This window comes from Acipenser ruthenus, chromosome 11, assembly GCF_902713425.1.
Source record: "Acipenser ruthenus chromosome 11, fAciRut3.2 maternal haplotype, whole genome shotgun sequence".
Classification (NCBI taxonomy): Eukaryota; Metazoa; Chordata; class Actinopteri; order Acipenseriformes; family Acipenseridae; genus Acipenser; species Acipenser ruthenus.
Genome location: NC_081199.1, coordinates 4,760,668 through 4,780,416, shown reverse-complemented (window position 1 = coordinate 4,780,416; position 19,749 = coordinate 4,760,668). Strand labels below are relative to the sequence as shown.

The 19,749-nt window shown below is 38.3% G+C and overlaps 1 protein-coding gene across 1 annotated transcript; it reads right to left on the bottom strand.

Moving 5' to 3' along the window:
* Positions 1 to 1,337: 1,337 nt before the first annotated feature.
* On the bottom strand, positions 1,338 to 19,514 carry LOC117427742 (LIM domain kinase 2-like). Its single transcript, XM_034925059.2, has 16 exons — positions 19,199 to 19,514; positions 17,986 to 18,082; positions 10,573 to 10,708; positions 8,474 to 8,583; positions 8,200 to 8,388; positions 7,858 to 7,963; positions 6,907 to 7,118; positions 6,356 to 6,542; positions 6,055 to 6,141; positions 5,791 to 5,922; positions 5,076 to 5,132; positions 4,763 to 4,828; positions 4,392 to 4,569; positions 4,168 to 4,223; positions 3,110 to 3,267; positions 1,338 to 2,418 (listed from the first exon to the last, which is right to left on the bottom strand). Exons 1-16 carry the CDS (start codon positions 19,236 to 19,238, stop codon positions 2,244 to 2,246), a joined length of 1,986 nt encoding a protein of 661 aa, XP_034780950.2. The 5' UTR covers positions 19,239 to 19,514; the 3' UTR covers positions 1,338 to 2,243.
* Positions 19,515 to 19,749: the final 235 nt, after the last annotated feature.

Genomic DNA, 19,749 nt, shown 5'->3' with positions numbered 1-19,749 from the left:
ATGAGGTTGGACTGTGGCAAGCCAATCATCCAAAAATATTAAACATTGGGCAGCCAGGTTTTCCCTGCTGTTCTCTTGACAAGGACGTGACCCTAACTGACTCAAAGCCTCACTTCAAGCATGATAACATTTAACACACTTACTGTACATGACTGCTCAGGTCACAGGAAGATTCCACTGTGGAGCCCATGACCCTGCAGCATGTTTAACGAAGCGGAAAGCACGATTATCATATGCATCTAATTTCCTGACAAATACATTTTAAAAAAGGCATATAAAAATTGTGGTAGCAAAACGGCTCAGATAGACTTTTTTTGTTTTGTTTTACTTAATCCATCTATCCATTAACCACATACATACACACACACATACATATATATACATACATATATAGATATAGATATATAACATCTATTTTGCACAGGCACTAAAATTGTAGGGATAATACAAGTATAGCACAATCCCAATCAGTGTCAGCATCCAACAGAGACACAGGAATGGCAGAGGAGTGCCTTAAGGGTTTATCTTTCTGATTCATTTCCAGAACAGTAACCAAGCTCATCGGAGATTCCGCAGTTCTTCTATCACAGTGAAATGTGTTTGGGTCTGAGCTCTCTCATGAAAAATTAAAAAGATACTAAATGTTACTCTAGTTACTTCAAGGTTACAGGAAATGTTGAGGACCAAGCAGTCATTCACATACAAAGAACAACATACAAGAAACACTTCACCAGGATTATGTTTTTTGTTACCTTTAAAATGCTCCGAGCCCAGTGTACAGAGGTATACATAGGACAGAGAAATCAGCTGCAAACAGCAGACCGCCAAACGAATCTATCCATCTATCATACACAGTAATATTATGCAAATATGTCTGCTTATTTTATTTAAATTTATAGTATAAGAAACTGAAACGATTTACTTACCATAGGGTAGTCTTTCTTTTAAAAGTTACATAGTGCTGTTAAATAATGAAAAAGTATTAATTCAAATGGTGGTGTGCTTTACTGTACTGGATGTGTGGAGAACCAGCTCCCTCTTGTGGTCAGTAATATAGAAAAACTGCAGTATAGAGTCCTTAAATCACTAGCAGATACAATCAAAAGACAAATACATTCTCCCTCATTTGGAACGCACCAATTTTAGCAGTCTCGCTCCTAAAAGAAAGGAAATTACGATATATTTTACTGCGTATTCCTAAACCTCACTCCTGTTTTTGTTTTCAAATCTCACTCATTTGGATGATTTTTAATATACTGGCATTCAAAGTTCACTTTTTAAAATACTAAAACAAAGAGCTTAAACCCCCCCCAGTCAATGCTAAATGATGTTCCAGCCTGTATGAACCCTTTATTTCCTGTATCTCTTTTAGTGTGGTGGATAACACTAAATGATCTATATTGTAGTGGTTACAACTTGTACATATCAGTACCTCACAACATTTGTAGTAAAACAAGACCATTTGCACATTTGACATGTATTATACAGTATTTCACAGTCTACATGCATTTATGTTATGTTTGTTATAGAAAATGTTTTTTTAATCTCACCTCTTCCCAATTAGGAATTGAATTATGTCCATGCATTTGTATAAAACATAGAGATATATACACTTCTATCTTACAAACATGCCTTTCAATCCACTTTACAGAAGAGTCCACAATCATTTAGTTCAGGGCTTGCAATGACCTTGAAATAAATTAAACATAGTCAAGCCATTTCCACCCAAATATACAGATACTGCCAAAAAGATATACTTGCAAATGTGTATTTTTAGTTGTCAGGTATATTAGTAAGGCTACTAACTAGCATTACATATACTGTAAACTAGGTCCCATTTAATCAAAACCACATCCAATATCAAGGGCTTTAAGAAATTGACTGCTTTTCCGCCCCACATACAATTTGCCAATGGTTTTAATCCCGTCTGTAGGTTGTCTAACACGCAAGAGAGATGGGAGTCATACTGTTAATTGACTGAAATGCTGCTACATTACTGATTCACTCATGAAATCTTCAGCAAATCCACAGTGTTGTCATCTCAAATTAATTTGTTGGTGCGGTTACACAGTGTCAAAACAATATAAAATTGAGCCTACCCTTAATGCAATTAGTATTTGAGCGAGTGTCACAGGTCCAGTCTCTCTACCCAAGCCTCGCTCAGAACTTGGTTTACTCAGGAGGTGGGGAGAACCTGTAACTGGTGATTTCTCTGGCTTCCTTATACTGTATTGTAGTGCATGTTACAAGCTGGTGTCAGCAGCTAAAATTCCATTCTCTGGCAGGCGGGTCTGGGGTGGGCTGTGCAGTTTGTAAAGGCTGTGGTCCAGTTCACCCATCTTGGCTGGGAGAGGGATGCACAATTCCAGGTTCAGGGCCAGAGCCTCAAAGCAATCCTCCAGATTCTCAAAGGCAGGTCTGCAGACAAGAAGCGCAATGTTCCACAAGCTCAGTTTGCAGGTAAAACGGGTGGATTAGTGATATTCTCTAAGCCATTAATCCCAAACAAAGAGCCATTAAGAGCAGTATGAGTGAAAAAAAAAAAAAAAATCAGTTTCTTTCAGGTAGTCAGAAACAGGTTAAGAGTCATTTAAATCCATACCTTGACAAACTCCATCAACAGTCTGGTACACTATAGACATGTTAGTGCAGTAAACATGGTCTGATCTGCTAACTAATCTTTTGAAAGCAACATATTCACTGATGAAAGCATACACTGAAACAAACATAGCAGTAGTTCTCGCTTTCTTTAATTCCAGGGCTGTACTCTGTGCTGTTAATTATCCTTATTTCACAAGCTCTTGGCAGGAGTTTCAGTGAGGTGTCCCAGATAAGCTGCATTATATACTGTTCCTGCAATGGCATAAAGCTGATCCCGTTTAACCCAGTAACAAACCACACTTTCCTGGATGAAAACTCTACAAATGTTATAAAAATGTTTTCTATAAAGCATGAAATCAATGCATTGTAAGAAACCCGATAATTACTTCATATTCCACTAGCAGCGCATCCTATGGAAATCAGTCTAAACCTCTAACATCTTGTACAACAATCTTCTGAAAGTACCAACCTATGCAATTTAAAAATCACCTTTGCAGATGGAACCTACCTGTTTTCAGGGATGAGATCACAGCAAGCAACAGCCAATGGGAAAAAGGCAGGTGGGCAATCTTTAGGAACAAACTTTTCCAAAAACATTCCCACATTCAGTCCAAAATCTAGTGTCCTGGGCAAGCATTCTGGGTCAGCATATACTTGTCCAATGATCTGATAAAGTAACAATTTTAACATTACATACTGGTATCACTGTTTCAATAGGAGTGCAAACTTTAAGAAGTTACTCTCTACGGATAACATCCTCCCAAGAGCCAAACTAAGAATGACTTATTCATATTATAAGGCTTGAAGTTCTGGGCATCCCGGGATAAGCACAAACACCTGCAGCTACAACACATACTTTCAGCTAGGGAAAAATGCTGTAGCCTTCCAAACATTGTTACCAGGAGTCCAATAATAAAAAGAACAAAGGAATACGTTTGCACTGATTGCACACAACGAACTGCTGGTGCATTAGATACACCCACAGAGTTACCATTAGGAAAAAACAGATTCCCGTTTTAATGTGTTTTGAATAGGAATCAAGACCTAGATGGGAGACTGTATAAGTGCACGGATTCTGAACTGAATGAATTTCAAGCTCATTTTTGGACTTCTGGCTGAATGACTAAACAAGCATGTGCTGGGTTGCACTAGTTGGCTACTGAAGAAAAAGAACCTGGACATTTTTTGTTTGCAAAAGTAAAAAACATTTCTGACTCTGTTAATCCAGGGCTGCAGAATGAAAGCCTGGTCTCTTTCTGCAGACAGTCCCTAAACATATTGTACAAAGCAATGTAAATGAACTGTGTCACTACAGACACAGGAGAAAGAAAAGAGAGTGTCAGATTGTAAAGCAACACTCCAACTGTGCAACAAGAGCTTATAGAACCGAATAACTGGATTTCATAGTCTGGATTTCAACTTTTAAAGAATAGCAAGACATTAAACTGGCTAAGAATATTGTAAGGATACCAAATATTAACTAAGTAACACAACAAAATGTAACATGCTTTGCCAATACTCAAGCAAAAATTGATACGATTTACTCAATATATATATATTTCTTACCTCACAAAGTACAATGCCAAAAGAGAAAATGTCCACTTTTTCATCATAGATTTTACCTAAAAAGAAAAGACACTTAATTTTAATTTTAGAAAAAAAGTGTTATTTCATCACATCCTGGTGACTTATTGAATTGACTGCACACTACTCACTGAGGGTGTCAATATCCAGGGATCCCCTGTATAGAGCAGTGCCCTCTTTAAAAAGTTAGTCTCTGCATTGCTTACCATTCAGCATCTCGGGTGCCATCCAGTAGGGGTTCCCCACCACAGTGTAGCGTTTCTTGCGCTCAATCCTCCTGAACGTCCTTTTCTTTGTGGTGGATTTCTCAGGAGGAGGGCTGGTCTTCTTCTCTTGCACAATTAGACGGGAAAGACCGAAATCGGCCACCACCACAGTTTTGTCCTTGGGTAGAACATGGTTCAATTATTGTACAAAATGTGATTCGTTTTTATGAATGTTTCTCATAGGTTTTAAAAGCGTCTGTTACATTTAAACAGTTCTAATGATGGTTTCTTTAATTGGATTTCCTTTCCATATTGATGCACCATTCAGCTTTCCCCATGGCGTGGCTGGCTAGCACCTAACAGACACTTACCAGTTTGACCAGGCAGTTGTGAGAGTTGAGGTCTCTATGGATGATGCTCATTGAATGCAGGTAAGCCTAAATAGAGGAACAAATGACAACATGTATTCTCTATTAGCTATTCAAGCATCACGTTATTTAAGATCATACACCATGTACAAAGCTTTTTAGTATGGAAAACACACTGTCCTTATTAACAACTTAGCAGCATATGTATAGACTGAGAAGGGACAGAGGAAATATATTCCTAGGATCATCTCCTGCAATCTGATATGAAACAGGCATGCAAGACAAGATCGAAAAATAAAAAACAGGCTTCACTAACCATTCCGGAAGCGATGCCTTTGGCAAAGCTGACTCTCTGTTCCCATGGAAATGGATCCTGTTTTTAGAAAAAGGAAAAACATGTTCATCCTTTATTTGGCAACCGATACCCTTTCCTTGGTATCAAAAACAGTACCTTCATTATTCTGCTCTATTACTCTTAACACAAACAAAGCTTACCGCAGGTAGGCATCGAACCAGCAACTTGCTTTGATAAAGACCCATTGTTCTTCAGTTCCTCAACTTAAGCAGGTTTCAAGAAACCGGTTTCCAATCAAAAGTGAAATTACTTCTTGAGACAAAACAGCTTTCTTCTGTGTGTGTGTGTGTGTGTGTGTGGGGGGGGGGATGCGATTTGGGTTGAGATAAATCATTGAAAGCGCTTCATAGTGTATTCAGTGGATTGAAAGGGCTTGTGGGTGCCCAGTGGCCCATATCATGTCCTTCCCTACGACATGCTACTGTGTCAAGCCCAGAGCTCTAAACCAGTAAATTACAGTTTTAATTATACAAATTCAGCTCAGTGAGGTCTTTATATTGTCACCCTGGTCAAGCCAACCTTATCCCTTCCCCTGGCATTGAACCCAGTCAGTATTACCACTGTCAAGATACTGAACAGCTGTGCACTTAAAGTGGTTGAAATTGCCAAAGGGCAATATGACGTGTGTGCGACCACATGAAAGTTACTTTACCCTTGGTTTTAGGTATGTACATACCATGTCTCTGATGAAATCCTTTAGAGTTCCTCCCTCTATGTACTCTATTATTAGATTCAGTTTTTTGTCCTTATACAGAACTCCAATAAATTTCAAGACATTGGGGTGTTCCAAACACCGCATGACTTTCACCTGGGGAAAGAAAATAAAACAGGGTTGAACTAACCTGTAAATTATTTTAGATTACTTTCACACAGCCCAAGTAAGATGATCTTATACAAAAAAAAAAAAGAAGATCATACATATTTAAAATGTGGAGCAGACCTCTTTTAAGAAAGTATTTTGTGTTTCCTCATCACAGCGAATTAACTCCTTCATGACCATCACCTCTCCTGTAGCTTTGTGCGTAACCTGAAAGGACATAAGCCAAGAATAAAGCCTTTTCTAGAAGAATATGCTTTCTTTTATAATCTGGGAGAATCAAAAGGTAATATTAATAAATATAAATTGTGAACATTTTACTACTTTTAGTGGTTTGTTACAGAGCTCCCATAGCATAAATCACCTGTGAAAAAACACAGAGCTGACTTACGATTATCAACACAAGCAAGCGGAAGATGCTTACCTTGATCGCCTGCCCGAAGAAGCCCTTTCCCAGCACCTCCCCATGGATGAGGTCACATGGGCGGAATATCCGGTGGGAGCAGCTGGAGGAGGAGCGCAGGGATTCGGAGCGGCTGATGTCCCGGTACAGGGCGGGATGCTCCTTTGGAGAGGAGGGACCAGGTGATTTGCAAGTACTGCTGCTTCGCCTAGAAAAGGATCAAAACGGTCAAAAAAAATTAAACTAAAAAAAACAACACACAATATAGGATTTTTCTGAACAACCATATTGTCATGGTTAAACAATAAACAAATGTCAAGACCAACTAAAATGTAGGATACAGGGCAAAGTACTTTACATTGGCTGAAATAGAAACTCTAAGCCTTGGCAAAAACATAGGACTACACTGAGCTAACAGAATAAACAAGGAAATGAACTCCACCCCAGCATGTAAGGTTGTTCTGCCATTCAGGCACCCTTCCCCAGATGTTCTTACAAGGCTTGTTCCTGGAGTCAATATAAACCCCCACAAACACAGCTAGACGCTTGGCACGTTTAGCATCTTCCTCTACCTGACTGATCGTCTCTTCAGCGTACTATCGACGTTTTCGCTTTCCAGTGCGGAGATTGAGCGGGAGGGGGAGGAGAGTCTCATGCGAGAGGGGGTCGGCACGCCCAGGCGCGATGGAGACGATGTCAGTCGCAGTCGTTCCAAGCTCTGCCGAACAGGGTCGTGTTCTATTAACAGCTGTAGTGTCTGATTCCTCTGGATCAGATCTTCAATCTAAAACAGGAGCAACGAAGCAAACTTGAAACTTTCTGACCAACCCCTCTGATGGACCACAAATAATGAAATGCCCATCAACACAAATTAACTAGGTGCAATGTGATATTTGATGTAAATGAATTTGAAGGGCAGGTTTCTGACTCAAACCTGCACAATAGGACTGGAATGTCTTAGTGCCCCATTAAATTAAGTATCAGTCAGTTATATAACAGGAAACAAATGTTTGGGAACTGTAAAAGCATATGAACAATTCATGCAAACTAGGCTGTGCCAGCAACGCACACACAGTGTAATTAAAACCTTAACTATAAAAAAAAACTGCATATCTTAATGCTTAGGAGAATGTTACAGTATTTCATAGAGTTTCTAACACTGGCCTCAGTGATTTTTAGGCATCAATATACAGTATATGTAATAAAGTTTATTAGAATTAATTTGGCAAAGTTTGCAATTCCACCTCTTAATTGCTCATTCAGCAAAGCTTTTTCATTGTTTGTTTTTGGTTGGTAAGTATAAAGGTCGGATGTGAAAGCATTCATAACATAGGGGAAAGAGGGGGCGAGTTTCCTTTCTGTTAAGAGTAGCCCTGATTAACACATCACAATAAACCCCAGCTTGGGTAGTCTGGAAACCTGTTGCCAATTAAAGGCCATTGGGGAAAAAATGTTCTTATGTGCTATTATGCCTTTAGCTACTTAAGAGCGATGAACAGCAACTACAAGTCTTGCAATATTACCTTCTCTTCCAGTAAACTCTGTACTTGGACCCCATTGATCTCCAAGATCCGATCTCCTGGGTGAATAGCATTTCGTACCTCTGGGCTGATGTGCATTCCTCTGACTCTGAAGGTAAACAGAACAACAGGTTAATGAAGAAAACTGGACTGCTGTACAACCTGCACCTTTTTTATTCAGATAAACGTACAATTACAAGACGTGTTCATTTCCTTTAAGGTTTTAACACTACAACGGCATTAGTTGCGCCCGTATTGCCATCTTATTTAAAGATAAACACATACACACAGAGATTAGTGGTTTGAGTATGCAAGTTATTTAAATCTGAAATGGAAAACACTCACTCTTTCACTTGAACACTGGTGGTGCCGTTGGTACAATCCCCAATTATTTTCACAGAGAAGCCTGGTTTGCCATTGGTGGCAGCAGGGACTGAGATGAGTGTGACGGTGTGGGGTAAGGAGTCAAGGGGAGAGTTCAGGGAAAGATTTTCAAACATCGGCATCAGGACAATCTGGTGGTGACACTTTCCACTGCAAGGAGAAAAAACAAAACTGGCGCTTAAAAAAAACCCGTTTGGGTATTTATTTAAAATCTTGGCGTGGATCTGTTTCTTACCAATAAAGTTTAGAGCGTTCCACCAGTGCGTACGTGTCTCCATCTTCAATGATCACTTTGCAGATTAAACACACAAAGCACTCTGGATGATACCTATACTCCCCAGCCACCTGCAGAAACAAACAAAAAATAAGTTAGAATAAATCAAGTATTATCTATCAGTTAGCAAGAACACTTTAGCAAACCAAATATACAACCTGGGATGCACTGCAAAGAGATAGATTACCAAGAGACACTTGTTTAACGTAAATTTTCCTTCTTGCCTGAATGAAAATTAGTCTATTTGCAGCTTGTGCCACTTTTTCTCTTTTAGGAAATCAAACATAATTTTGACTGAAAGCCTGACTGTAATTACGCAGTCAGTAATGAAACAGCTCTGCATACGTATGATCTATTCTACATCTTCATAGTTTTACCTGTCATACATCACCCAATGTTTTAAAAAAATAAAGCAAACCAACCTAGAATAAGCATGTGAACAGCTATAGGAACACATACCTCTTCAAACCCATGCTTTAGCACACTGACACACGGTAGCACCTTGTACAGGTCTGAGCAGACTGCTCTGAGTAAGGCTGAATGAAGACTCCACTCCACCCCCCCCCCCCCCTCAAAAAAAAAAAAACACCTCTGCCCACATCTGGTATGACACTACACTACACTTCTGCATTATCACCTACGATTTCTTCAACCATTCTAACATGGAGACATTTAACCTGCAAAATGAATTTTCTGTTCTACGTTGTTAAATTCAGCCATACCCTTTACTTATGGTTAGTTTTTATTGATTGTCCATCTGTTCAGCTCTTTACAAAATGCTACCTGACCTGTGGTTTCCACTGGACAGAGCTATGTCAGTCCAGCTTAAGATCATTGCTTTAAGACTTGCAATGTAATCAAAATCAATATGTAATTGAATTAACTGAAAGGGCATTACATTTATACAGTAATTCTCTTGTCCAGGTTATAATTTTTACCTTTTTATCCAGTATTTGAGAGATTAGCGTAATCATAATAGGATTATAAAAAATAAACGATTTTGAATGAACACAAATTGTAAAACGTTAGACTTTTTCTGCTTTCCTGTAAATAGGAGCACTCAAGACAAATTTGTACTGTGCAGCACATAATGATGTCATGCACTTTTTCAAGGATCACCATTACAGGTATTCCCCCACCCCTAACTCTTTCATGTGGAATGGCCCTGGAGCTGCTGTCGCGGTTTCAGAACAAAGTGCATGTAGATCCGGAAATATATGGAATGTGCATTTTCTTGTGAATTGGGACTTTTTTCTAACTTCACACCTGGAGTCTACAGCATGTTGGAAGCGTGCCGCGGATCCATCACTCATAATCACCTTTCAACTTCATAACATTGGGCCATATTTATTGTCTTGTTAAATGTAATTTTCTGTGCGTAACCCCTGGAAGGAGTGAAGAGTTTTTTTTGTTTTTTACTGTTTCCACTATCTGTTGCCAGGGTTCATGTTTAAGGATTTACTTTCAGTTAAGATACGGTAGGAAGGCAGGTTATTAAAAAGGAGCAAGTTAAACTTTAACATGTGTGGGATAATTAAGGGATTATTTGCAGTTATGTGCTTATTTTATTCATATTCAAAAATTCTAAAAGCAGGAATTTGTACTTTATTTACACAAGGTGTTCGATCACATGTAGTTAATTACCTTGGCATACTGCAGATACCGGGACTAAAATGGAATGTTCAAGTTTACTGATAAAATCAGGAAATGCAAAACTCTTTTCAATTGCGACCTGAACTAGACTAGAGGTGAAAAGCCTTGTGAATTATAAATCTGTACCAACTACTTACTGTGGGTCCAAAAACCCACTTTCTGATATGGCAGCTTAACAAAACAATTTTAGAAACCTGTTTCCTGGCGTGTTTATAGTGATGCAAGCTTTTCAATAAACACAATGCCGCTCTCTGGTCTAGTGGAGACTCTGTTAGTACATTTAAAAGATCCAGAGAAGACACTCAGAAGAGATGGAGAATTTGACGCTAACAAAACCACAGCTTAACGGCTTTAGCGATAACAAAACCACAGCTTAAAAGATATCAGCAGGATATCACGACACTCACCATTGCTGGACCGGTCATGAGCAGGGAGCAGCCATGACAGGACTCCCCAAATTTTTCCCAGTAATGTTTGCGACAGTAGAGTTTGCCATCCTTCTCGTAGTACCAGTTAATCAAATGGTCACTACACTCAGAACACCTGAAAATATAACAGAAACACAAATTAAAATAGAAACGGTGCTAGAAAAAAAAAAAAAATTATAATACAACCTGCATGAGGTTCATAGGTTAACACTCATATGACCATAGGTTGAAACAATGTGGCACTAAAATGCTTACATTTTACTGGAACTTACCCCAGAAAAATATTATACCCAGCTTTGAATCTGGCTTAGAATTGTCCTAGCCCTTAAAATATGTAGGCAGAAGTGGTTTATGACATACTAGCCATTTATTTGCCAAGACAAATAAGCCACCCTCATGGCAATGTACAAATTCATAAACTTCTTTAGTCAATTTTGAGTCACCAGGGTCAAAAAGGCAGAAGTTAGCAGTCACCTCTGACTTCTGAAAACTAACAATGCATGACAAAAAACATTACAGCAGCAGAAATCGCAAGCAAAGCGGTCATTTCTTTAACACGCAACTCCCTTTTTGAACAACAATATGGTAATGCTTTTCATTACACAGATGTGTTTGCTCTACCCTGCAAACCAGGGGGATATCTTGAAGCGCATTAGCACAGAGGACTGTTGCTTTTTTTTTTTTGCAGAGACACGGCATGATAAAAAACAAGAACATATTGTTTTTCTTTCCTGGATTATACATATTTACACCTCCAGGCAGCCTGGATTTCTGCGTACGAGTCAGAGAGACTTCAGACAAAACCAAAGCCGTCTCCTGGAATGCACCCCCTGGTCTGCTGCATCTTTCTTATATCTGCTTAATAAAACCAGGCTGCTACATTTCATGCAAGCTGCAGCTTGCTCAAATCCCAACCGTAAGCTTGAGAGGTTTACTGAGGAGAAAACAACACCACTCCCAGACAGTGACTTCAGAGAGGCTGCTGTAGTGCAGGGAGGCTGTGGGGGTGTAAATATCATGTGAAGTGATGGGCAGCACACTCAGGTTACGCACTTCAACAGGCACTGTCTTTCAACTTGCAAATCAATTTATTTTACTGGCAAGTAGTGAAGTTTGTTACATAAATGAAACTGCGTTCAGCCCCAGAGCACAACAGCATCATGTATTAAAAGAGAACCTCTAAAGTTCAAAGCCGGAGGCCTAATTGGTTGTCCCAACACATTAAAGTTGCTGCAAATAAAATACAAACACCCCATAAAACTAGAATGACGCAGTAGGACTGCTAAACAAGACGCTTCATGTTCTTTTACATTGCCTGGCAATGTGAAATTCTAGGACACGTGGTGTCTTACATTGCGAAAGAAAAGAAAGTCAGTCACTGCCAACACCTTTTCTGCTGTAGTATGGGAATTCAATTTGAATGTAAAATTTGACACAGCAAAACAGAAAACTGCTAAAAGTTGTCTTTACAAGCAGGTTTACTACAGAGTCCAAATAATTCACAATTACAGTAATGAACCACTTCTGACAATAAATACTTTTACACAGTGGCTTGAAAGAAAAAGGGAAGGGTAAAAGGTAACTAAGTACAGTATAAAACCAACCCTATAGCTAAGTTGTCTGGGTCCTCTAAATGATTTACCTTCATTTTCCATTTTAATGATTACAAATCATCATACGTAACCTTTACTCATGTATTGTTGCTTAAGAATACAGGATTTATCTAAACTTGTACCATTTTAATTGCAAAATCGTATTCATTAGATTTAGAGTTAAAAAAGAAAAATACAGCACAGAAATTAATCTGAAACTACAGTACTTCACACACTGTACCTGTCAATTATCTTGACTGATATTGTTTGCTAAAGAAACAAGATATCTAAAGTAAATAAATCGGTTTTAGAAAAACACCCAAATACACTTTAACCCCAGTTCATGAAAAAACAAACTTAAAACACAGTTAGAAAAAAAAACAGCACACTGCACAGTATGTGCAAGGTCTCTCCTTCCACAGCATGCTTCACAGCACATTTGGATGGACCTCTGAAAACATCAATCTTGAGCAGTCGACACACTTCAGTAAGTATAGACACAGAAGAAGTTCACTAGTGCTGTCTGAAAGCCTGCTCGCTGCACATTTGGAGCCTTGCTCTTTGTTCCACACAGAAGTATTAGTCAGGCTGTTGGTTGTTGGCATTCATTATTGCTATTGCAGTGCTTGAAGGATCACAGAGATATCTGTAATGACAGTACAGCTGATCCTAGCTAAAAATCACTCAGAAAAGCAGCCCATTTTAAAAGATTAAGACTTAGTCAACACTGTGATTCAGAATCATTCTTCCATTGCGAACATTCTTCAAAAATAAAGAAACGTGACCTTGACCCCAGCTCCCCAACTAATGTAAGTCTCCTTTTTGTGTCTGAGAAATCATGCCAGTAACAGGTTTTCTCAATAGGTGTGGTCTTTTAGCCACAATTTATTTTCTTTACTAAATCATGACACCAAAAACGACCTGGGTCTTGGGTGACTAGGCAGGTTTAGCGAGCCATGAGGTTCCAGACAGACACCAAGTATTCTGTTTACATCATTGCACCTGTTGTGGGAAACAGCCTGGGAGATACAGACTCTGTTCTACACATGTCCAATCCACTGTCTGGCAGTGCACAGGTACTGCATTAGTTCACATGGGACTTCCAGTACCAACCAGTCACGATTATTAATTGTAATTAAAGGAAATTCATACCTGGCAGAAGTCAACGAGAGATGCTACATACATACTTCACTTACACAATACATCTGGGATTGTATAGCAGAAAAGGTGGGGGAAGTACAGGGAATCAAATGACATGTTCCTCTGTTGCATTCCAGCTAAATTCAGCTCCCAGTATGAATTCTAATGTTATAACCATCTACCATAATGCTGTCCCTTATTAAATACACAGAAGAGGTCAAAAACAATTCTTATGAGCCTAAATTCCTACCACCTACACTGGGTAAACAGATGTACTTCATAAGTATTTCTGTACTGTAATGTTGATTTCAAACACACTCTTTTTTTAACAAGCTATCACATATTCATATCTAACACACATTCCAAGTTTCAACACCACTCATTTATCTAAAACAAAAGGGAAAGGCTTATGCAATGGTTTTACATTTAGGCCAATTTGTTTTTCTTGTACCATCCCCAGTCTTAACACCAACATCTGGTCAACGTATGTCAACAGAAGCAGACTGTCAAGAAGATCTTGAAAGCTTTTGTTATTCGGCAACGCCACCACTTCAAGTAAATGGAAACACGCAAGAAAAAAAATAACTGAATAATTTAATTACTAATTTATCTTCACAGACAAAATCAAAGCACCATTTGTGATCTCTTTTCTCAGTCCCATTCATTTAAAAAAAAAAAAAAGCATAAGGAAAACATAATGCACCGAAATAAAATGAGCCACAGATAATGCACGATTACACTAAATAAGCAAATTGCATCGAAAAGCAAGTTTAAACTTTCACAGTTAATCTTCAGCATACCTTAACTTGCCTGCATGTTTGAAGAATGCCGGAGTGGGAACGGAATTTCCCATCTTCAATTAGGAGAAACGGGAGACTCAGAACCTTATCTCTGCTCTTGCAGTTTCCTTATTATACTCCACTGTTGTTGCAGTGATTAGGCCAAGTGAGAAAGTGGTGAGATGAAATTCCTTCTGGTCTTCAGTGTGTTTTACAAGCAGGATAAAAACACACGAAAACCACTTTAAAGACTTCCAGCATGATGATCGATCACAATGCCACAGAGTGCACTACGAACGCTTTGCTCTCAGTCCCATAGTGTGTAGGCTAAGCTGCATTTGCAGTAATCGTCTTGATGAAGCATTCGTTTACATCGTGACATGACATAACATGACAGGACCTTCCCTGCCATGTGGTTGTGTAATTGCTGACAATTTCACCAATTACTCATTTGACGCAGTTACAGTTCAGGCATTTTTGTTTTAGCACTGGGACATTTTTTTTTCTTCTTTTTCAAAATTCAAAATAGATAATCAAGTTTTCTAAAGAAAAAATAATGCACCAAATTGCAAATTGCAAAAAAACCCCCAAAAACTAGAATGAAATAAACAGGTTAGGGGTGTAAATAACAGATAAACATATTGAAGTACTGGAGAAATGATTGGCATAGTAAAATGTGTGCGTTCTCACTGCTACAGCCAGCGGGGTAGTGAGGGGGAGGGACTCCCATTCTGAGCTGTCACTCTCTCGCTCTGAACTCAATTTATTTGGAACCACTTCCATACCAAAAAAATACTCACTCCTTAAGAGTTTCCAGTGTGCAGCCAGCAAATCCTGCAATTGCTTTAAAAATTGCAGCAGGAAATGTATTAAGGATTTGTTTCAAGTAATGAATATTTATTCCAAATCTAATTAGTAATTTAATTTGAGGTTTTTTTTTTTTATTTATTTTTTTTTTTTTACTCGCCCCAAAAACGAGAAAAACCTTTATGTATTTTTTCCCCCCCCATTATATAATTGGTCATGTTATTTGTAACCTGTATACAATACTTACTAAAAGTTTTACAACAAAAAATATATACAAAAGTACAGCAAGGAAGTCTTCTTGAAACAGTATGCAAGTCTATGCCTGGCTGTAAGTGCAAGGGCAGTAATACTGAATCTATGTCTGGGAATGCAGTAGCTCAGCCCACAAGGCTCTAGAGTATACTTGTGAACTAAAGATTTGTAGACATCAAAAAGGTAGCATGGAATAACATCAGCGTTTTAGAATGTAGCAAGACAATGGAGAACGCAAGGTAGATAATGAAAAGGATTTCTACAATGAACAAGTCGACAGATATAGGAAGCAGACTTCAGCACTGCCCAGGGACAAAATGTGCTCAACCACTGTGTATAATTCACTATTACAGCAGTTAGACAAGTTGGTTTAACCATGTTCACAACTGCATTTAATCTTTCGAACCATGAGCACAAAAGGCCTGGTTTATCCCATAAACAGCAGTAGTTGCTTTAACAGGAACTATTATCTTCAGGAAGGCTTATTTTGCAATAGCCTGGACTATGCAAAGCAGGCTTGTCAGAGGAGGAGTTTGGGAAGAATTCAATATAAATCAAGACGGCTGCAAACTCTTCCTTCCAGGCTGAAACTACAGGCAAATGTTATCCGCCGATAAAGGCAGGTTTGTTGAAATGTTTTACTTGCATATTTCACAGTCCTTGCATTGATGATTTGATACAGATTCGATACGTTAAGAACCACAGCAGCACACCATGACATCCGCGATTTCTGGGGTAAAAATACAAAGAATGGGCCTAACTATTGTATTTACCCTAATCTGATTTATACTATTATCTAAATAAAATCCACTACGCTTGCTATAATAAACCAGAAACTGTGCTGCTGGTATTAAGCAGACACATTCACATAATAGGCTTCCTTTTTACTCATCTCAACAATGTTTGATATACTAGTCTCTATTTTAAGAAACGGTTTCAAATTAACAACACAAATATTTCAACGGCAACTACAACATGCTGATCTTGGAGCATAAAACAGAAAAGCAAAACAAATCCGAGATTAGACAAACTTTAAGGGGGTACAGCTGCCTGACAGTGATTTCAGCATTTCAGCTTTAGTAACAATTTACAAATCATTAAACCTCTGCAAAGTGTAATCAACTCCCACTCAAGACAGAAAAAGGCCTCTTTTTGGGTGGATGTGGACAAAAAAACAGTAACGAAAACAAGACGTTTACCCATTCCTTAACCTGTATACTATATAAATAGGGAGTGCAATGTGGTTCGCATTGAAGTCATTTTGCAACAGGTTGCCTGCTGCAGAATAGCAAGACATGTCAAATGATTGATAAACATTTAAAAAGGTAAAGTACCTATACTTTCCACTCACTTTATTTTGCTTGCAAAATATTCTTAAATCATGCACTACTTTGCGCTGGTTTGAAGAGCAAAAGAAAATCTGTTTCCCTAATCTTTTACCCGTACCGCTCTGTACTTGCACTCAATCTAATTCATCAAACTGGGACTGCTTTACCTTCGCCCCAGTCTATCAACTGCAAGAATCTTAAACATGCTCCAGCATCCTCTCCCCAGTACACAGGCTGGTTCAAACGCAACTAGACTGGTTTGGTAAAGTTTGTAACACAGAGCAAACACAATACACACGGCAACACAGGGAGGAGAGTGGTTAGGTTGGCATCGTTCTTAAAAAGGGGCGCTGTGTCTTGCATGACATACTTTAAGAAATACAAAATAAAAGTTATCTTTCCTTAATCTATCCCTACATCTGTCAATCCCACTGTTCAAAATGATCAGTGAGGTTTTTGGAAAATATCTTCGCTTCTTAGGCTATTAAAACACAACCCTATCAGGTTAAATATACAGTATATTGCCATCACAGCAGATGTATTTGTATAACTAGTGTGTATTTTAATAAGTGTTTAACATGTGTGCAGTACAAACAAGACCTTATTTACAAGTAGGAAAAACACGCTCCACACTAGTTTGCATGCAAAAGAGAACCCGAGTTAAAATGCGTAACAGCAAGAAAAGAACAAGATTTGACTTCAATAAAAACCATATTCAATTGAAATTACACACTTTGACAAAATATACAAAGATATTAGAAACCAGTGAAATTACATATTACATTCCTAATTTACCCAAAACGACTTTGCTAAATGATTTCTAAGTGTAACCCTACAAACCATATTTCTATTCTTTTGCCAATATCCCAGAATCAGCTGCAGTAAGACAAAGAAAATGAAAAGCACAGGCTGCAGCGTCAGTGGCATACGTGCTGAACACACCTGTTCTTCACAGCAAAATCACTGTAGTCTAGTATCTGAAGAACTGACACTGAACTGGAATAAACAGGTACTGTAGAAACAGGGCCAAAACACCAGGGTTCTGCTCACAAGGTTATTGCTTGTTTTTGGTCAAATTAAAATCCAACCCACTTACAAAAAAATCAAATTATTAATTACCGAGGTCTTCCAGATAATGATTGTTGAGATTGTAATGATGAATCAACCATCTACTGTAAACGTGTCATTCATAAGAACTCAGTAACACTGAATATGGCAGGAGGGTTTGACAGCTCTCTAAACAGTACAATTCCTATTTGCCACTGTTTTTTTAAATACATTTTACACCTCTGTGTGCCGTGTGCTCAATCTTACTATAGAAAAATAAAACGTTATCTAGAAATACCCAAGACACATACTCGTTTGTTCAATACCATAGAAAGGTCAAGGCGTGTCTAGGTAAACATCACACAAATAAATATTTATATCACTGGAACATACCAACGCCTTCACTTAGGCATTACAATGGAAAATGAATGGCAAAAATGTACTTACTGGAAGCAGGAGTTGTGCCAAACTTCATTGTGGACTTTGATGAAGAATGCATCCACAATCCTTCCTCCACATCCTACGCACCTGCACCCCTCTTTACCTGCAAGAGAAACAATGGAGCAATCTATACCAGATTGACATGACAGCAAATCTATCACATCTGTATGCCCTGTGGGCAAACCTTCTGTTACTGAGTGCATACCACGATGTATCGGTGGGTACTAAAACCATATTTAATGAGATTATAACACATTTTATATCCTCTTCAGTCCACGGGGTCACATACATGGTCATGCCACTCAGGGCTTTTTTAGGCAAGGAAAGTGAATATAATGGTGACAAGATTTACTTTCTTATTTACATGAGGATGGAGTGCACGGGTGTGTGTTTTAAGGTCGGGCTGCGCCGTCAGAGAAATGGCAAACGAGTTCCCCTGACAAGCAACAGTAACAAAAGAAATAAAGACAGAACCACATTCATTTCTCAATATGCAACTAAGCGTTGATCACAGTCCAAAACAAAGCATGGTTTGCATTAGGAGTTTGTAGAGTTCTTTTTAGCCAAAAATAAAACCAAACAAACGTTATTTATTTATTTATTTATGAAAAACATTTATAAATGTCGCAAATTTCGCAAGAGTGTCATGTTATTTTGCAGGACAAAAACATTAAACATTCTATTATACAAAATATGATATAAAATAGAAAAACGGCATTAAATTTAATAAAATTATAAATATGATAGACTGGAGCACCTCAAAGAGAATGTTAATTAGTCCAAATATGCGTCTCTTCTCCTGCCATTAAACTGCATACGCTACGCAGCATCACAACACAACGACTATGGCACGATACCTTAGCTAGCTACCTACAATACCACCGCCACCTAACCTTGTGTAAAAAACCCGTTCAGCTTTAAAACATGTTCTGCATTTAGTTCAGTTTAGTGGTCATTTATAAAACGCACTAATTGATAATGCTGTACTGCAGGTTTTGCAGAACTCGGTGCGTTTAAAACATATAAATAATAAATATAATTGATTTTTAAAAAGCCGGACTAAATATACAGTTTAGCGGGTAACAAAAGTATTAAACACCTTTCGCTGAATACCCAATATATGTTACATAAAAAGCTGAAGAGAATTATACAAAATGTCCTAACTTTCTTTTTTTAGATATATATAAAGACAGTAACTCAAATATTTAACTGAGCTCACCTTCGCGTTCATCCATGTAACTTTTCGGTGTGTTTGTCATTGTCTAGTTCACGGTGTCCCGGGGTTGTGATACGCTATCATTACAGCGCCACAAATGCCGAATCACAGCTCGGAAGATTGTATTTACCTTAGTGTGTTATTTATTTATTTATTTATTTATTTATTTATAAAGCTTTTCGAGTGAAATCCCTCACTGTTACTGTTGCTGCCAAAGAAGTTTCTTGTTGGCAGGACGAGTGACGTCATGCTATTAACATTCCAGTACGGAGACCTGTAGGGATCAAACAACAACACCTGAGTTAGGAATTCAGCCAAAACACACCCCGCACCGGATCTCTTTCTGCTGCCGCCTCGACCGCAGCTGTGCGTAATTTAAAACAGGGCCCTCTTTATATTATTTATTTATTTCTAAGCAGACGCCCTTATCCAGGGCGACTTACAATTGTTTCAAGATATCGCATTATTTTTACATACAATTACCCATTTATACAGTTGTTTTTTTTTGTTTTTTTTTACTGGAGCAATCTAGGTAAAGTACCTTGCTCAAGGGT